The sequence below is a fragment of the Gopherus evgoodei genome, unplaced genomic scaffold, assembly GCF_007399415.2.
Source record: "Gopherus evgoodei ecotype Sinaloan lineage unplaced genomic scaffold, rGopEvg1_v1.p scaffold_31_arrow_ctg1, whole genome shotgun sequence".
In the NCBI taxonomy this organism is placed as follows: Eukaryota; Metazoa; Chordata; order Testudines; family Testudinidae; genus Gopherus; species Gopherus evgoodei.
In genome coordinates this window covers 4,528,098-4,547,229 of record NW_022059983.1, presented here as the reverse complement: position 1 = coordinate 4,547,229, position 19,132 = coordinate 4,528,098, and the positions used below count along the sequence as shown (strand labels likewise).

Here is a 19,132-nt window from a genome sequence, read left to right as displayed (position 1 = left end):
CCCAGAGCGCAGCCCCGCAGTGCTAAGGAACCTACAGCCCAGGCCAGGCTGCCCCTCGCTGTAATTCTGTCTGTGCCCACATGGGGGGAACGTGGACGCGGGGCCAGAGAAGGACCCTCTGCATGGGATGGGGCTGAGGTTACAGGTAGGATTGTATATTCCACCCCACCCCCGTGCCCAGGGCATGATTGCCCCCTATTGTCGGTGCCCCAGGCTGATCCCAGGTCTGGGCTGAGATCTGAGCAATTAGTGACCTTTCTATTCCCCTAGTGCCGGGCTGGGGCATTGGGGCCAGCCCTGCCTGCCAGGGGAAAGCCCCCCACCCTGCTCCCTGCCCATATCCTCTCCATGCCCGGATTGTGCCCACCCCTGCTTAGCCAGAGAGAGGAAAGTGAAAGGACTCAGATGCTGCTAAACAGCCCCCCTGCATGGCAGCAAAAGGGGGAATTTGGAGCCTCCTTTCAAGGTGCTCTGCGGCCTGGCCCCCAGCTCGCCTCCAGGGGGACCCACAGAAATCTCACCCCCGCCCCGCCCAGTGCCACTTCCCCTTTTGGCCTCCAAAGCTGCTCAGCTTCCCCTGGCCAGATTGGCTGCTGGAGCCACGGCTGCAGGACGCACTATAAGGTAATTGCATGTTCTCCTGCTGACGGGAGTGGAGGCTAGTGGTTAGAGTGAGGGGCTGGGAGCCAGGACTCCTGGGTTCTTTTCCCAGCTCCATGCAGCCCCATTGTGCCGAGTGCCCTCCAGAGACACTGAGAGACAGTCCCCGCCCTCCTGTGCTCCCAGGCAAACCCAGCCCCTTGGGGTGCACCGCGGCTCAGGAGAAACAATCAACTAGAGGGCAGCGCACTTCATAGCGGGTGTTGGCAGAGCTCCCCCCATCCCCCACAGCTCCGTGTGTGCCCCCCTCCCACCACCTCTAGGTCAGGGACTCCCTGAAACCTCTTTCCCCTTAGCAGGGGCTCTCGGTGCCCCCTGTTTCCCCTCTGCACCAGGGTCCCCCAGTCTAACCCTCAAGCCAGGGATCCTCTGAGCCCCCCATTCCCACCTCCCCCATACCAGCTCCCCCCATGCCAGGGGCTCAGTCTGTGCCCCCTCCCCATTGGGACACTGGGCAGAGCTGAGCTGGGGGTGGGGTGGAGCTGGAAGGCGTCAATGGTACCCCCAGCTGGTTCTCAGATCTACCGTCTATTCCAGAGCCGGCTGGAGCTGTGGCTGCTCTGACCAGATGAGGGGAGCTCTGTGTGTCCCCCATTTCCCTCCATCTGGTTGGTCAATTGCCTCCCACCCCCAATCAATAGGCCTCTGCTCCTGGGAGCCGTGAATGCTCCCTGGCACTAAGGGGTGCTGTGCTGCTGAGGGCGGGGTGGGGACACTAGGGGGCGCTGTGCTGCAGGGGATGAGGTGGGAGGTGCTAGGGGGCGCTGTGCTGCAGGGGGGGTGGAAGCTGTACAAGGTGCTGTGGTGCAGGAGGTGAAGTAGAGGCAATGGGGGCGCTGTGCTGAGGGGGACAGGGTAGAGCACTAGGGGGCGCTGTGGTGCAGGGGGCGGGGTGGGGATGCTAGGGGGCGCTGTGCTGCAGGGGGGTGGAGGTTCTACGGGGTGCTGTGGTGCAGGGGGCAGGGTAGAGGCACTAGGGGGCGCTGTGCTGCAGAGGATGGGGTGGGGGCGCTGGGGGAGCTGTGCTGCAGGGGGTGGGGTGGGGACACTAGTGGGCACTGTGCTGCAGGGGGTGGGCTGGGGACACTAGGGGGTGCTGTGGTGCAGGGGGCGGCGGGGTGAGAGTGCTGGGGGTGCTGTGCTGGGGGGTGTGGAGGCTTTACGGGGTGCTGTGGTGCAGGGGGCAGGGTAGAGGCAGTAGGGGGCACTGTGCTGCGCGGGAGTGGAGGCTCTACGGGGTGCTGCGGTGCAGGGGGCGGGGTAGAGGCACTAGGGGGAGCTGTGCTGCAGGGGGTGGGGTGGGGATGCTAGGGGGTGCAGGGGGCGGTGGGGTGAGAATGCTAGGGGGCGTTGTGCTGGGGGGAGTGGAGGCTCTACGGGGTGCTGTGGTGCAGGGGGCAGGGTATAGGCAGTAGGGGGCACTGTGCTGTGGGGTAGAGGCACTAGGGGGTGCTGTGGTGCGGTGGGGATGCTAGGGGGCGCTGTGCTGCGGGGGGCAGAGCAGGGGCAGTCAGTGCCGATTCTCATGCCCTGAGGCTGCTCTCCCACGTCCTCCCCCTCACTTTGGTTAGCTCAACGCCCAGAGGAAGTGGCAGCGTCTCTGTGACAAAAACGCCCCGGCCGAGGCCCAGCCAGTGACCCTTGACGCGGGGGAAACAGCTTCTCTGGTGCCCTGCGCTGCTGGGAAGTGGGGGAGGGGCGTTGTCAGCGCTTTTCATCCCCCAAGTGGGGGATCAAACGTGAGGAGCAGCCGGGGCCCATGACACTGGGCTGTACCGTGCCCAGCCTGCGGCGATGCCCACAGCCTGACAGCAGGCATGTGGCTGGGTTCCCGCTGTGCAGCTGGGAAACTGAGGCATGGGGGTGAATGAAAGACCCTCATTCACAAGTGGGCTCAGAGTTTTGGGCTCTTCTGCTGCTCTAACCACTAGACTCTGCTCCCCACCCAGAGCCAGGGATTGAACCCAGGAGTCCTGGCTCCCAGCCCCCACCCCCAAACCGATTAGAGGCATCTGATGTGAGCTCCTGGGGAGGGTGGGTGGGGTTGTACCAAGACCTCTAGTAACAGCACCCAGTTCAGCAGGGTGTGTAACGGTTCCCCTCCCTATGTAAATGTGATGCCCTTTGTACCACGCCATGCACGACAAACCCATCCGGCAGCTATTTCATCTGCCTTTTGGTTAGTCAGAGCAGGGAGACTGGGACCCAAGACGCCTGGCTTCTCTCTCACCCTTGGGGGGGGGAGCAGGGTCTAGTGGTTAGGGAAGGTAGCAGGTTCCCTGCAGTCTCCCCTCTAGCTGGTCTCTCTCCCCTCCAGGTGGTTGATGTTGCTCTGAGTCATCGCAGGAACCAACCAGCCCTTCGCTCTTTCCTCTGCTCCCTGGTGCCACGGCTGCCCTGGGGTCACCATGAGGCATCTCATCTGGCTGCTGTTTCTACCAGGTAAGGCCCCTTCCCCTCGCCCTGAGCATCTGGCTCCCTCAGAGCCCTGGGGACCCGGCCAGGGGGTCATAAGCCCAGGGGCAGATGTTCCTCTGTGAGATTTACTTCTCTTGCATCAGATTGATGCAATTCAATGATAGGGGGCTGAGCAAGGATTCAGGACTCCTGGGTTCTATCCCTGGCCCTGGGAGGGGAGCAGGGTCCAATGATTAGAGTGGGGGGCGGCAATGGGTGCTAGGACTCGTGGGTTCTCCTCATTGTACTGATGGGAAAACTGAAGCCCAGAGCCACACCATGAGCTGAACAGGGAATTTAGTGCTGGGAATCAAACTCCGATCTCCTGAGTCCCAGTTCGGCACTGGAAGCACCCAGCCTGGCCAGCCTGCCCCTCGCTGCCATCTCTGTCACTCTGCTGCTTCCAGGCTTCCTGTGTCAATGTGACCCACCTGTCGAGGTCCCCGAGTCCCTGATCGCTTGGACAGGGGCCTGTCTGTCCATCCCGTGCCGCTATAAATCCTGTGTCGTGAACTCCATAAAGACAAAGAAATTGATCATCAGCTCCCTGACCTGGTACCTGAACCCTGTGTATGTCTTGGAGAAGAAAGATTTCAATGGCACCGTCCTGTATAAACACAACGTCGCCATCAGCCCGGCCTTTGCAGGGCGTGTGAGGTTCCTGGGGGACCTGGAGAGAGATTGCAGCCTACAGCTGTCTGACCTGCAGGCCAGCGAGAACGGCTCATACGGGCTGAGACTGGCCGCCTCGAACCCTAGGAAACAGGAGGAGGAGAAGAAGTGGATGACTAAGATCAGTGTGAATGTGATGGGTAAGAAGGAAAGTCCTCGGCTTCCTTGTAGGAACAGACTAAAGACTCATAGCCCACCCCCCTGCTTTAACCACTCAACCCCACTCCCCTCCCAGAGCTGGGGAGAGAACCCAGGAGTCCTGGCTTCTAGCCCCCGCAAACACTAGACCCTGCTCTGGTAGCAGCCATCACTGGGGACGCAGCTCAGTGCGCCTGGGATGACATCCAGGCTGGCTGTTCCTATTTTCTCCACCTCTGTCCCATCCCTTTAATGAGGCAACGACTCTCACTAAAGTCTGGGGCTACAGCCAGCCTTGAACTCCCTGTCTGCACGAGAGCAGCACTGACCTCTGCTAGTAGAGCTAAAGGAGATGGGTCCTCACCTAGTAGAAGCAGTAGGTTGTTATCCCTGTGCTGTTCAGCAGAGCCTCTAGCAAAACAGAACAATGGTTTGGGTGGAAAACTTCTAAGTTTCTTCGGTTTTATGGTGTTTTTCCACATTTCTCCTGAAATATTTTACCCACAAATCTTGAATTTCACTTTTCGACTTGCTTTTTATTCCCTTTTCACCTCAAGTGCAGCACGAGGAAGGATGTCGGGGGTTGGGTTTTGTTATTTCATATTTTCCCTTTTCCTTGGGTGTCCCAGGGAAAGTCATTTCAGCTCTCCATGCCTCAGTTTCCCCAAATGAAAATCAGGGAGAATAATCCTTTGCCTGTTTCCACTGTGGTCTCTTTGGGGCAGGGACTGTCTCTCGCTGTGTCTGGGCAGCGCCCTGCATAACAGGGCCCAGATCGCACCTGGGGCAGGGACTCCACCGTAACGTACCTAATGCATTAGGAAGAGAGCCTGTGACGCGAGCCCTTGTATCAGAGGCCTGGTATGAGACAGGCCCTGCTCACAGAATGGGGCAAGAACAGGGCTGATCTTGCAGAGATTCACATTGCTAAGTGCTAGGCACAGAGCACTCACGCAAACACAGCCCGATATTAAGTGGTACCAAGGAAGGTACAAAAACCTTCCCCCAGGATAAGGGGAACACGCTGACCCCTCCTAACAGATCAGATCAGGCTGACAGTATGGAACTTGTTTATAGCAGAGTATAAGGATGTATCTAAGGTTTTGTCTACACTAGGCACCTTTCAGCGACACAGCTGTGCTGCTACAGCCCTGCTGCTAAGAGGCGTGCAGTGTAGCCACTGTTTGTCGGCAGCAGAGAGCTCTCCTGCTGACAAAAAAATTCCATCCCCAAGGAGTGGCAGCGGCTTTGTCAGCGGGATAGCGCTCCTGCCCACAAAGCACTGTTCACACCAGCACTTTTCGTTGGTAAAACTTTTGTCATTCGGGGTGTGTGTGTTTTTTAACACCCCTGAATGACAAGTTTTGCCGATGAAGTTCCAATGCAGACAAAGCCTCAGAGGGAGACTCTTTGGCCAGCCAAGGGGGCAGTGGAAAGTCCCACCATGGACTGAGCTGCCTCCATTGTCATGGGCAGACATATCTTAGTGTCCTCATAGCGTCTTCTGGGTGCTACTATCATGCTTTGTCGACAATAAACCTGGCCTGGTGCCTTCATACCTTAACAGATCTTGTGGTCATTGGGTGGTTCACTCAAGGTGTCTGTGCAGAGCTGGGGCAGCACACAGAGAGAACACACACATGCAGCCAAACATCTAACACCACCTAATAATAAAGTATTCTCCATAATAATTTTTCTCTTTGTCCCCCTGGCACAGCTTCACCTCCAGCTCCTCAAATCAAAGCACCCAGCGAGCTCAGGGAGTCAATCCCGGCCCAGGCAGTTTGCTCCATAGCCTATTACTGCCCTGACTACCCCATAACCCTGATGTGGGTCGGTTTGGGGCATAGGACCTCTGAGCCCACCACAAGGACGGACAGTGGAAGGACCGAGAACACACTGACTTTCACGCCCACCTGGCAGGACCATGGGACAAATGTAACCTGCCGGCTCAACACCCAGGCTGGGACACCGAGCTCTGAGAGCAGTGTGGTGCTGGACGTGAAATGTGAGTTGGGGGGGGGATTTGAACTGGGCGCCCCTGGGTCTGACAGCACCAGCCCCACCAGTAGCTCTGGCACTGACCCATAAGCACCCTAGGGGCTGCATTTCTTGGGGGGCACCAGGGAGGTGGATATGGGTCCAGATGGGTGGAAGCAGATTGGCCAATGGGGTGCGAGCTGGCTGTATTTTGAAGGAAGAGTGGGGCCATCCCACTGGGCAGGGATGGGCATGAGGGTCAGTGCCAGCGCCCCCTAGAGGGGAAAGGCCCAATGCCCCATTCCCCGTCCCCCTGAGCCAGCTAGTCTCTGCCCTGGATGGGAGCTGGCGCCCCCTGGAGGGGAAAGGCCCAGTGTCCCATTCCTTGCCCCACCTCTGGACAGTGTCCATATCTCAGCTGTTCACCTGCGTGTTGGTTTGCTCCAGATGCCCCTAAGGGAGTCCAGGTGAAAGCGACACCTGGAGAGATCATCCGAGAGGGGGACAGACTCATGCTGATGTGCATAACCAAGGGCAGCAACCCCCCCGTCTCCACATACAACTGGTATAAGGACTCACAGCGGCTGCACCAGGGGCAGGAACAGAGGCTGGAGTTTGAAGCCAAGGGGGACGAGCATTCTGGTTCCTATGTCTGTGAAGCCGTCAATGAAATAAGCTTAATCCGATCCCCAACGCTGCAAATAGACGTCCAGTGTGAGTGTGGGGACTGGGGCCAGATGGGAAAGCAGAGTCTGTGGAACTGCCTGAGACTAGATACCTCTGCTAAGCACAAGGAGGGAGACTAGGAGGTTCTTCCCTAGATGCTTGTGATGTGGTCATCAGAGGAGGTGAAATAGGCAGGGCTTGTGGCATTGGAAAAGACAGGAACTAAAGTTAAAGGAGAATCTCCATTAGCTCTTAGCAGTACAAGGCCTCTGACACACAGCGTGACAATTCTGGTTCCAGCCAGCAGAGGGCAATGTGCCTAGTTTCACACACAGAGAGACAGATCTGACCCATTCCCTCCAGCAAGGGGAGTGCTTACACACGCAGAGCAGGATTCAACCTCTCCAGCATGGGGCAGCAAGGACACACACACACACACACACACTTGGGAGAACAAGACAAACAAACCACAAACACTGGAACAATTTATTTTATTGCGCTCAGGGGCAAACAGGAGAAAAATGGAAAATGTGTCATTTAAAAAATGTGACATTTCCCCTGCCCCCCAAATCTGCCCATTTTGAAGCAGAAGCGACACGGCTGTTTCAAACATTTGCAAGTTTTTTCAACCCGTCACCTCTTGGGAGAGCCAGAGTGTCTTGCGCCTGAATGAATTCGGCAACTCATGCTTGGTCCATGGCATTTGCAGAAAATAATGTGTAATGCAAGAGTAATATTCACTTTTGGGATGAAATGTCCCGGATTGTGCTAAAAAACCCACAGACCACAAAGCACTTTCCCGCCCCCCGCCCCCGCAGCTTTTGGAGACAGACAGAAAATTGCCACAGACAGATAATTCGTGTCACTGGACAATTGGTTTGGTTTTGTGGGCTGGGGGTGGGGTGCAGCCCGCTGAAAATCCAAACATATTCAGGGTTTTGAACTTTTCCTGAGACCGTGTGACAGGGTTCACTCGCCAGAGCGGTGCCTCCTGCTGGCCGTCTGGGGGATTAGCCCCCTCTTGGTGATGTGTCGCCCGTCATCGTCACCACCTGCAGACCTGCTGCGCCTCTAACCTCTGTCTCTGCTGCTTGAGTTCCCTGGGCCACGTCCTCATGGTCCCAGCATCTCCTTCGTCCTCTTCTCAGGGCCTCCCAGCCTGCTAGGAACCCCGTCCTCTCTCCTTGGGCACCCTGCAGAGACTGACTGCCTCTGCCCCCGCCCCTGCAGCTACTTTTATATGAGCCCTCTGAGACCTGATTGGCTGCTCTGTTCAGCCGCTCTCTGATTGGCTGCTTTTAACCCCTTGCTTTCCAGTGTGGGGTGAACACCCCATCACAGACCGGAAAATGATTTTTTTTTCCACTGGAAATGTCTGGGGCGTTTTCACTGAAAACACAAACATTTCAGATGTAACCCTCCAAAACTTCCCGAGAGAAATAACGGCCATTTCCCCAAATCAGGCAGGGCTGTGCATTGACACTGCCTCCGTTTCCCCACCCTACCTCTAAAGACAGGATGGGCCCGTGCATCGGGTGTTCACCAGGGAACTAAGTTCAGTTTGTTCTCTGCCACTGGAGTCTCCGGGTAACCTTGGTCAAGTCACTTAGAGTTTCCCACAGAATAATCCATTTAAATCAGGGCCTTTTTATTCCCCAGATGCCCCAAAGGACGTGCATGTTGAACTGGTGACAGGCTCTCAGATCCAGGAAGGGAACACGGTTGTGCTCAGCTGCTCCTGCAAGGCTCATCCGCCCGTCAGCAGCTACACATGGTACAGAAACGGGCAGCACATCCCAGCACAAACCCAGCAGGAGCTTCGCTTCGACAAGATCCATCCCAACCAGTCCGGTTCCTACCACTGCAAGCCTCAGAACAGAGTCGGGATGTTGGAGTCGCCAGCCATTACAGTCGACGTACAGTGTGAGTAGCCAGGGGACCAGCAGGGGGTGCTGCAGCTGTGTGAGGTATCCAGGATCTGCACTCCAGCTTGGCAGGGCAGAGCAAGCATGAATCCTGGAGGGGCAGGAACTGTAGCCTCCCTCTAGGACCTCCTTCCGCCCTCTGCAGAAGCATTGGTGTGAGAGGTGGGATCCCGGTATGTACCTCAGCACCCAAGTTCATGGGTGGGATGCTCTCCCCCTCCTGCCTCACAGAGCCCCTGCTCGGACACAGGACCTCAGTGCAATGGAGCTGGGAGTTAACACCCGCGGATAGATCCCCCCTCTCGGAGCAATGGGCTCAGGCTCTCTGCAGACTCAGGCAGGCTTTGGCTATGCTTGGGGCACTTCCCTCCTTTTTATTTCCTGCCTATAACCTCCCCGCCCCGAACACCAAGACACATCCCGACCTGGATTCTTTTCCAGATCCCCCCAAGGAGGTACGAATCACCCTCCAAAACCCCCAGCGCATCCGGGAAGGCGACGCAGTGATGTTGGATTGCTTTGTGGGCAGCAGTAACCCCCCGGTGACCGAATATACGTGGTACAAGGATGACACCCATTATCAGGAGACCCAGGAGAGCGTCCTGACCTTCCCTGCCACAAAGGAGCGGTCCGGTAGCTACAGCTGTGAGGCTCAGAACGCGATCGGCTATAGACAGTCTCCACCTGTCTCAGTGGATGTGCAGTGTAAGTAATCTCCTCCTGGCTTCCCAGGCAGAGTCCTCTTGGGATATTCTGCTCGAAAATTTTGAGGAAAAAAATTATTTGTTCTTCCGGCTCATCATTTTAATTCCATTGGTGCTTTTCAAAGAGCAAAAAAAAAATCAGTTTTCTCCCATTAGAAAAATCGTCTTTGTCTCTCATGTTTTGGCCTTTTAAAAAAAACTGCACATGTGGACATTGCCATGACGGGCAGGCGTCTCTGCGTGCCCCCCCCCCCACCTCCCTGCGCTCAGCAGCGTGTGCTGCCAGGTGGGACGGAACTGGTGGCCGGTGTGCACCCCGGTCCGATCCAGTCCCCTCACCAGAGCCGCCGGGGGACCCTGACTGAATCGGGCGTTTTGCAGATGTTCCTGGGACGCCGTCCGGGAAACCCAGCAGCCAGGAGGGATTGCAGGCCGGCGACCCCTGGCTTCAAGAGGCATCACGTAAGCGGAGCTGAGACAGGGCGTGACGTTCTTGGCCCGGTTTTTCTCCTTTGACGACACCTCTGCCCTCAACAGTGCGGGTGCTAGGCCAGTCGGCTGAGGGGCAGGAATGTCGCTGCATTTAATGGTCAGTAGAACACCCAGGGTGAGCGTAGGTGAAAGCAGAAAATCTCCGACTCTCCGGAGTCCCGATCCCAGGCCGTATTATGGAAGGTGACAGAAATCGCTATATTGTAGGGCTTATTCTGCATTGGAAAGGCAAATCGCTAACCTCTAGCTGGGCTGGCTTCGGTGCAGGGGCGATCGCTGGCGAGTTACGTAGCCAGAGGCCATTCTGGGAGTGTGCGGGGTGGGTAGTTGTCTTCTGGGGATGCCTAGGGGAAGCAGCTCCTAGAATAGTCACAACCTCTTGGATTTCGAGGGTTGCTATCGAAAATCCGGCCGGAGTCTCTGGCGAGGACAGAAATTCATGGCTTGTGCAGATCAGTAGTTTAGAGCTGGCAAGAGTAATTCTGCAGCACAGAACTGGGGAGTGGATTGATTTCCCTCCCCTCTCCTCTCCACCTAGGTTACACCCAGGTAACCTTAACTCTGCCCCTGGGATTGTGACCAGACAATATTGGGATTGCCCCAGTATTAGGGGCTTTGTCTTAATGAACAACTATCCCCTCCCCACCCCACCCCACCCACAAACAAAAAAGGGTCCCAATTTTTCACACTTGCTCTCTGGTCACCTTGCCCCCAGGTGGGTTGGTTGGAGCAGCTTGGCAGAGATGTGACTGGGGCATGGGGTGATCTTGGGGGGGGCCTGCACTCCGTGGGGAATGTCTGTGAGCCACTCTCTGTGCCCCCTGCCTGGTTGTGGGGTATGGGGAAAGGGGCGCACACGTATGTTGCGAGGGCTGGCGGGTCTCATGGGAGCGCTGCGTGGGCTAGGTTGTGTCTGCAGTGGGGCAGGGAGTTTTCTTGCCATGGGGTGAGCCCACGGCAAAGGGGCAGTAACGGTTCACAAACGCCGGGTTCTGTCCATGGTGCAGGTGAAGGGTCTGAGGGGTGGGGGCTCCTGCTCAGCACCAGGGCGTATCTGTGACGGGGCAGGGAGGGGGGTGGGCGAACGATCACAGTGAATTTCAAAGCCAGCCGAGTGAGGCGCGTTCGGGGTAGTCAGTTTCTAAACAGAAACCTACTCCCAGCCCGCACAAGGGCTCAGCTCACGTGGTGCGAGGAGAGACTGGCAGAGCCCAGTGGGCGGCAATCGGCCGGATCCCCGTTGGAGTCAATGGGGCCAGACCCTCAGCTGGTGTCTGGGGTTACAGCAGGGGAGCTGGGAACCAGGACTCCTGGGTTCTCTCCCTGGCTCTGGGAGGGGAGGGGGGGTCTAGTGGTTAGAGCAGAGGGGGCATAGCAACAGCCTCTGGCTGGCAAATGTGACTCAGCCCCTGCGCTCTCCACTCCCCCACATCCTGTATGTCTTTGCCATGGTCTCCCTGGGCCGTGCTCCAGCCCCGGATGTGGGTGACTGTGGCGGGTGCTGGGCTCGAGAGAGAATGTCACAAACATGTAGCAATCGACTGGCCGCTGCTGGAGGGGAGAGTGGCTGAGCGCCGGCTGTGCTGCCTGTAGGCCTGCCCAGGGCAAGCTCATCATGTGGGGCCCTGCCCTGCCCTTCCTCTGTCTCTTCATTGGTGAGTGTCCACCTGGCGCCTGGGGAGAGAACCCAGGAGTCCTGACTCCCAACCCCTCCGCCCCTGCTCTAATCCACTAGACCCCATTCCTCTGGCAACAGTAGGGAGAACCCAGGAGTCCGGGCTCCCAGCCTCCCTGCTCTAAACCACTAGACCCCACTCCCCTCCCCGTGCCAGGGACAGAACCCAGGAGTCCAGGCTCTCAGCCCCCCTGCTCTAAACCACCAGACCCCACACTCCTCCCTGTGCCAGGGACAGAACCCAGGAGTCCGGGCTCCCCGCCCCCACGCCCTCCACTGTAACCCACTAGACCCCACTCCCCTCCCCATGCCAGGGACAGAACCCAGGAGTCCAGGCTCCCAGCCCCCCTGCTCTAAACCACCAGACCCCACACTCCTCCCCATGCCGGGAATAGAACCCAGGAGTCCGGGCTCCCCCCCCCCACGCCCTCCACTGTAACCCACTAGACCCCACTCCCCTCCCCGTGCCAGGGACAGAACCCAGGAGTCCAGGCTCTCAGCCCCCCTGCTCTAAACCACCAGACCCCACACTCCTCCCCGTGCCGGGGACAGAACCCAGGAGTCCGGGCTCCCCGCCCCCACGCCCTCCACTGTAACCCACTAGACCCTACTCCGCTGGCAGCAGTGGGGAGAACCCAGGAGTCCTGGCTCACGGCCCCTTTGCCCCCTCCCCTCTAATCCACTAGATCCCTCTCCACTGGCAACACTGGGGGAACCCAGGAGCTGGGGCTCCCAAGGTCTGGGGACAGATGTGGGGAGCTGAGGGCATGGCGGGCTGTGACCCGAGGGGAGTGTGTGTGTGTGGGGGGGACAGAGGATGGCCCCTGGCAGGGAGGGCGGCAGGGAGGGGGTTGGGCCGAACTCCCCAGGGAAGAAGGTTCGGTCGAGCTCCTGCTGCTGCCACATCCTCTTGTGCAAACCCCAGGCTGGGACCAGGGACAGGGAAGTGTTTCAAAACGTCATTTTCACTTCCTCTTCGCTGCTGAACCCCACCAGATGCTGCCTGGGGGGGTGTGAGCACACCTGGCTCCCCCCCACAGAGTGGCCATTCCCCACCCCTCAGCCCCCACATATCCACAGCCACAGCCCCCCACAACTGGGCAAGGAAACTGGGTACTGCTCTGTACAGCAAGGGGGGCTGTGGGTCAGAGCTAGGGGGTGGGGAGCCCAGAGCAGGGCTGTGGGTCAGGAGTGAGGGGGCCTGGGGCGGGGGCTGCAGTGGGGAGGGGGCAGAAGGAAGCCCATTGAATTGCAGCTGAACGGAGTTTTGGGGGAGGGAATTTCTTTGGGGTTTTGATCGTTACTGAGTAACCCCCAGGGAACGGGCGGCCCGAGGGGGGGTTAGAGCGTGGGGGCGCAGAAGGGGGCAGGGGGGGCACAGGGGCAGAAGTGGGGCTGGCGCTGGATCAGGCCGTTTCCTTTCTCTCCGCAGCAGACGCCGTCTCCGCCCAGGGACAGGGTGAGTGAGAGCGGGACGGAGCCGAGCCACGGAGAGCGGGACTGCGGGGGGGGAGCCCCCCCATAGCACAGCGCTCAGCCCCTCCAGCAGGGGGCGGCAAACACACCCACCCTGCTGGGCCCCTCTGCCCTGCTCCCCGCCGCCCAGCGCCCCCCGCTGAGCCCCCGCCCCGCTCCGCGCAGCCCAGCGCCCCCTGCTGGGCCCCTCCACCCCACTCCATGCAGCACAGCGCCCCCTGCTGGGCCCCTCCACCCCACTCCATGCAGCACAGCGCCCCCTGCTGGGCCCCTCCACCCCGCTCCGCGCAGCACAGCGCCCCCTGCTGAGCCCCCGCCCTGCTCCCTGCAGCACAGCGCCCCCTGCTGGGCCCCTCCACCCCGCTCCGCGCAGCCCAGCGCCCCCTGCTGAGTGCCCCCACCCCGCTCAGCCCAGCGCCCCCTGCTGACCCCCTGCCCCGCTCCGCGCAGCCCGGTGCCCCTAATGCCGCGCTGCGCTCGGGGCTCACAGCCGCTCTCCTGCAGAGCCGTGCGGGGATTGCTACCAGATCCAGACGCCCGTCATCGTCGGCCTGGTGATCGGAGACCTCGTCTTCACCCTGGTCCTCATCCTCGTGGTGTATCACTGCACCAAACGCTGCGGCAAACCCACGGACAACAGCGGTGAGTGTTGGGGGGGAGATGCCCCATCCCTCCCCCCTGCCGGGATCCCCCGCATGCCACCCCCTCTGCCACTGCCAGGATCCCCCCGCCTACTGCCCCTCCCCCCTGCCGGGATCCCCCGCATGCCACCCCCTCTGCCACTGCCAGGATCCCCCTGCCTACTGCCTCTCCCCCCTGCCGGGATCCCCCGCATGCCACCCCCTCCCCCCCTGCCGGGATCCCCCCGCCTACTGCCCCTCCCCCCCTGCCGGGATCCCCCCCATGCCACCCCCTCTGCCACTGCCAGGATCCCCCTGCCTACTGCCCCTCCCCCCTGCCGGGATCCCCCGCATGCCACCCCCTCCCCCCCTGCCAGGATCCCCCCGCCTACTGCCCCTCCCCCCCTGCCGGGATCCCCCCCATGCCACCCCCTCTGCCACTGCCAGGATCCCCCCGCCTACTGCCCCTCCCCCCCTGCCGGGATCCCCCCCATGCCACCCCCTCTGCCACTGCCAGGATCCCCCTGCCTACTGCCTCTCCCCCCTGCCGGGATCCCCCCCATGCCACCCCCTCCCCCCCTGCCAGGATCCCTCCGCCTACTGCCCCTCCCCCACTGCCGAGATCCCCCGCATGCCACCCCCTCCCCCCCTGCCAGGATTGCCCCCCATACCACCCCCTCTGCCACTGCCAGGCTCCCCCGGGCCTACTGCCCCTTCTCCCCGCCAGGATTTCCCCCCATGCCACCCCCTCTGCCACTGCCAGGATCCCCCCTCCTACTGCCCCTCCCCCGCTGCCGAGATCCCCCGCATGCCACCCCCTGCCAGGATTGCCCCCCATACCACCCCCTCTGCCACTGCCAGGCTCCCCCCAGCCTACTGCCCCTTCTCCCCGCCAGGATTTCCCCCCATGCCACCCCCTCTGCCACTGCCAGGATCCCCCCACCTACTGCCTCTCCCTCCCTACCGGGATCCCCCCTCTGCCACTGCCAGGATCCCCCTGCCTACTGCCCCTCTCCCCCGCCGGGATCCCCCCCATGCCACCCCCTCTGCCACTGCCAGGATCCCCCTGCCTACTGCCCCTTCTCCCCGCCAGGATTTTCCCCCATGCCACCCCCTCTGCCACTGCCAGGATCCCCCCACCTACTGCCTCTCCCTCCCTACCGGGATCCCCCCCATGCCACCCCCTCTGCCACTGCCAGGATCCCCCTGCCTACTGCCCTTTCTCCCCGCCAGGATTTCCCCCCATGCCACCCCCTCTGCCACTGCCAGGATCCCCCTGCCTACTGCCCCTCCCCCCTGCCAGGATCCCCCCCATGCCACCCCCTCTGCCACTGCCAGGATCCCCCCTCCTACTGCCCCTCTCCTGCTGCCGAGATCCCCCCCATGCCACCCCCTCCCCCCTTGCCAGGATTGCCCCCCATACCACCCCCTCTCTGCCACTTCCAGGATCCCCCTGGCCTACTTCCCCTCCCCCCTGCCAGAATTTCCCCCCATGCCAACCCCTCCCCACGTGCCAGGATTGCCCCCCATGCCACCCCCTCTGCCACTGCCAGGATCCCCCCACCTACTGTCCCTCCCTCCCTGCCGGGATCCCCCCCCCATGCCAGCCCCTCTGCCACTGCCAGGATCCCCCCAGCCTACTGCCCCTCCCCCCCTGCCGAGATCCCCCCCATGCCACCCCCTCTGCCACTGCCAGGATCCCCCCAGCCTACTGCCCCTCCCCCCCATTGGGATCCCCCCCCAACCCCTCCCCCACTGCCAGGATCCCCCCAGCCGGTTGCCTTCTCCCCCGCTGCTGGGATCCCCACCAGCCTGTGTGCCCCACATCACCCCCTTCCTCACTGGACCCCCCCATGCCACCCCCTCTCCTGTTGCTGGGATCCCCACCCCCACCCCCTGCTCCGCCGCCATTTCCCCTCCTCCCGAATCAGACTGGCTGTTTGCTAACCGATGCCCTTCGCTTGTCTCACTCTGCAGAAGACCAGAAGGTTTATATGAACATGCCTGGAAGAGTCAACTGACCCTCCTCCCCCCCCCCAAGTACCTTGCTGATCCCACTACTGACACCATCCCTGCCACCGGGGGAGAGACATTCTCTGCAGATACCAGCACTTCCTTGCCCCAACACATGGGACATGGGGCCTTTCCCCTCTGGGGGTGCTGGCTCCAATCCAGTCCCAGGTCGGGGGACTGGCTGGCTTGGCACCAAGGGAGGGGTTGAGAAATGGGACACGGGGGCTTTCCCCTCTAGGGGGTGCCAGCTTGGGGGGAGCTGATGTGGTCAGGGATTTGGGGTGCAGTCAGGTGGACTCTGGGCTCCCCAGTGCCCCCTGCTGTTTGGTGACAGAATCACATGCCCTAGCCCCAGTTTGGGTGTAGCCTGGGGTTCCCAGTTTCATGGCCAATCCCAAGGGCTTTCCCCAGTTTGGGGGTGAATGTAAAGGCAGTCGATTTGGGGGCTCACATTCCCCTTGTGGGGGGTTGTAGTTTGGGGGGGACTGAGCCCTGGAGGGGGGACTCTGGAACCAGCTCAGGGGGTGCAGAATTTAGCTCCATTTTGAGCAGGGGAAGGGCTGGATCGGTGGGGGAAACACCCCGATTGCCAGAGGGACACCCCAGATCTGTGGGGGGGCTCACATTGGGGGCGCAATGAAAGGGAGCCAGTGAGCTCCTGGGCTAACGCTAAGGGAGGGTCAACTTTTGGGGGTGCTACCCAGCCACCCCCAGGGATGGGAGGAAACAGAAGACACCCACCTCTGCCCCCACCCGACCCCCATCAGCCCCAAGCGTCAAAGGATTTGGAGCTATAAGCCGCCTCACTGCTTCTCTTCAGCTTTCCCATTAAAACAAATGGGGCCTGTTTATTTTGACTCCAGTGGTGCTTTATTGCGACTCCCTGCAGCCTGGTGTCCCCTACTGAGCCCCCACCCTGTTCTCTGCAGCTCAGTGCCCCTCTAGGGGTCGCTGGCTCCAGTCCAGCCCCAGGGCAGTGACTGGCTGGCTCTTAGGGGGGGTGGGGAATGGGACACCAGGTCTTTCCCCTCTGGGGTCACCAGCTCACATCCTTTGGATCTGGCTAGCTCAGGGGTGCAGGGAATGGGACACGGGGCCTTCCCTCTCTAGGGGGCGCTAGCACTTTAGCGATCTTAATTACAGGCATGACTCACCCGGTGCTGAGATGCAGCCATCTCTGGGGTGAGGCAGTGGGGTAACAGCTTCACATAACACCTCATGGTGATGGCTCACCAGGTGCTGAGATAGAATCATAGAATACCAGGGTAGGAAGGGACCTCTGGAGGTTCTAGTCCAACCCCCTGCTCAAAGCCGGACAACCCCAACTAAATCATCCCAGCCAGGGCTTGCTCAAGCTGGGCCTTGAAAACCTCTGTAAGCAGAGTCAGGATGAGCTCTACCCTGATATCTGGTGGTGAATTATGGGGAGGGTGGAAAGGAATTTTAGGTATTTTCATTGGCACACCCACCCCACCTAGCATAGCCCACGGGAGCCTGGGATGGTTATTTTGACAGCTCTGGGATCCCCAATTTCTTTGTTATTGGGGCAGGAGGAATAAAGTGTTGTCACTCTGATTATGTGAATGAGGAACTAAGAGACTGCTTTATGACAGAGATGTCTCTATCAATTAAGTAGCACTTGCTAGACAAGGGACATGGGTGCCAAAACCCATTGAAATGAGAGAGGTTGGGGACTGGTGTGTGTACCTGATGGCATGGGCCCCTTTTGAGGGTCTGGAACACCAATTGCAGCACCTCCTCTCTCCACTGTTGAAGAGTAGAGCTAATTTTAATTCCATTAGGAGTCCATCTAGAGGCTGCTGAGCTGAATTCACGTTGGGCCAATGGTGCACCACTGGGGCTCCCCTACTACAAGCTGAAATCACTAAAAGAGCTAAGCTTCCTGAGCTGCGATCACTGAGTGCTGGGTTAACTAGTGGGGGAGCCTGAAGATCTATCGCTAAGCGGCTGGCAGAGCGGAGCAGTTTGCAGCATGTTGGAGCAGCTCATGGAACAGTGAGCGGAGCGGCGCGGTTTGCGGGTCCGGCTGGAGTGGCTCACGGGTCGGTTGGAGGAGCGGCACAGCTGGTGGAGTGGAGCTGGTCGTGGTGAAGGCTGCAGCAGAACTCCATGGAGAGGCGGAGCAGTTGGCCCTGGCCCACGTAAGATGCCCCTTAATACCCTGTGTGTGCCCCCCCACATTTCCACCCAGTCTTGGGGGGGGGGGGAGTAAAACTCTGCAGATAAACTTTTGAACTCTGGAGTGGCACTGACCAGAGACTTTCGAGTTGTTGGACTTTGGGGTGTTTGGACTTAAGGCCCTAAGGGGGAAAGGACATTGCTAAATGTACTTGGAGGTGGGTTTTTTCTTATGGTTTGTGTTATAATCCTGTTTGTGGTGTTTCCCCAATGTGATGCCGCATTGTTTCCCTCCTTTATTAAAAGGATTTTGCTACACTCAGACTCTGTGCTTGCGAGTGGGGAAGTATTGCCTCCTAGAGGCGGCCGGGGGAGGTATGTAAGTGTCCCAGGTCACTGGGTGGGGGCTCGAGCCGGTTATGATTGTGGTATTGAAAGGGAACCCCTGGATACTGAACCCGGCCCTTGTTGGAGCCAACTCAGAGGGGCAAAAGGGTTACACCTCTAAGGATGGAGATTCCACCACCTCCCTAGGGAACCCATTCCAGTGCTTCACCACCCTCCTAGGGAAATAGTGTTTCCTAATATCCAACCTAGACCTCCCCCACTGCAACTTGAGACCATCGCTCCTTGTTCTGTCAACAGATGCATCTGCCTCTGAGGAAACTCTCAGCAAATAAACTTTATTAAACTTGAAATTGTACCAAGCACTTCAACCCGAACAGAAACAACAAATTTGAGAAATTCCTGGCCAAAAAAACTTTCTTAATGTGGAAATTGGCCCAATAGCTTTAACCAGGAAAAAATGGCAACCAAGCTTTAACCAGTCAAAAATCCTTTAACACTGACCTAGGGCCAGTGATAGCAACAGGAAGGGAATGGAGAAAAAACTATGATCATTCACGAGCTAAAAAATTCATTTAAATAGAAACAGGACAAAGAATTGTGAAAAAGCAACTTTGGAAATTTCCAGCCAAAAAACTTTGTTAACATCAGCCCAAGAACTTTAACGGAAAAAAAGCAAGTCAGGAAATTTCCAAGCAAAAAACCCGTTGCTAACGTTGAAATTGTAGCAATAACGTCAGTGAAGGAAAAACGACTAAGAAAATTCCCTGGGGAAAGACATTGTTAAAGCTGAAATTGTACCAATAACGTTGAGGAGAAAACCCAGCAAGGAAGGAAATTCCCAGTCCAAAAACTTTGTTTAGATCGAAAACCCACAACCAGGGACCAGGGTCAGGGTCTTTGTGACCCCCTCACCCGGACACAAGCAGGACACTTCAACTGGAGATTAAATGAGTCCAGCAGAGAGGAGATGCATCTCTGAAAAGAACTTTCCTTGGCGCCCATGGGAGCTTGCGGCCCCCACCCTGCCCTGGCCCTGCCCTAACTCCGCCCCCTCCCTGCCCCTATTGGACCCCTCCCCAAATTCTCACCCTGGCTCCGCCTCTTCCCCGAGCGTGGCGCATTCCTCCTCCTCCCTCCTAGCACTTGCCAGGTGAAACAGCTGTTGTG

General features: G+C 59.1%; 1 protein-coding gene across 4 annotated transcripts; it reads left to right on the top strand.

The window, feature by feature from the left end:
- The first annotated feature begins 561 nt into the window (after nucleotides 1-561).
- Nucleotides 562-16,333, top strand: LOC115640578 (B-cell receptor CD22-like). 4 transcript variants are annotated; one of them, XM_030543444.1, is made up of 11 exons: nucleotides 562-624; nucleotides 2,978-3,102; nucleotides 3,525-3,929; nucleotides 5,645-5,935; nucleotides 6,355-6,621; nucleotides 8,233-8,496; nucleotides 8,940-9,203; nucleotides 9,584-9,664; nucleotides 12,802-12,828; nucleotides 13,350-13,487; nucleotides 15,443-16,333. In XM_030543444.1, exons 2-11 carry the CDS (start codon nucleotides 3,069-3,071, stop codon nucleotides 15,484-15,486), a joined length of 1,815 nt encoding a protein of 604 aa, XP_030399304.1. In that variant the 5' UTR covers nucleotides 562-624; nucleotides 2,978-3,068; the 3' UTR covers nucleotides 15,487-16,333. The 4 variants fall into 4 exon arrangements, with proteins under 4 accessions (XP_030399304.1, XP_030399306.1, XP_030399307.1 ...); XM_030543446.1 differs by having other exon boundaries at nucleotides 589-624; nucleotides 3,007-3,102; XM_030543447.1 differs by lacking the exon at nucleotides 562-624 and having other exon boundaries at nucleotides 2,860-3,102; nucleotides 3,765-3,929.
- The last annotated feature ends 2,799 nt before the right edge of the window (nucleotides 16,334-19,132 follow it).

Excerpts from the sequence above, each read along its gene's own strand:
- LOC115640578 (XM_030543444.1), top strand. The coding sequence starts at position 3,069 with ATGAGGCATCTCATCTGGCTGCTGTTTCTACCAG. Across the intron at positions 8,497-8,939 it reads CATTACAGTCGACGTACAGT|ATCCCCCCAAGGAGGTACGA; the intron begins GTGAGTAGCCAG and ends ATTCTTTTCCAG. Across the intron at positions 12,829-13,349 it reads CGTCTCCGCCCAGGGACAGG|AGCCGTGCGGGGATTGCTAC; the intron begins GTGAGTGAGAGC and ends GCTCTCCTGCAG.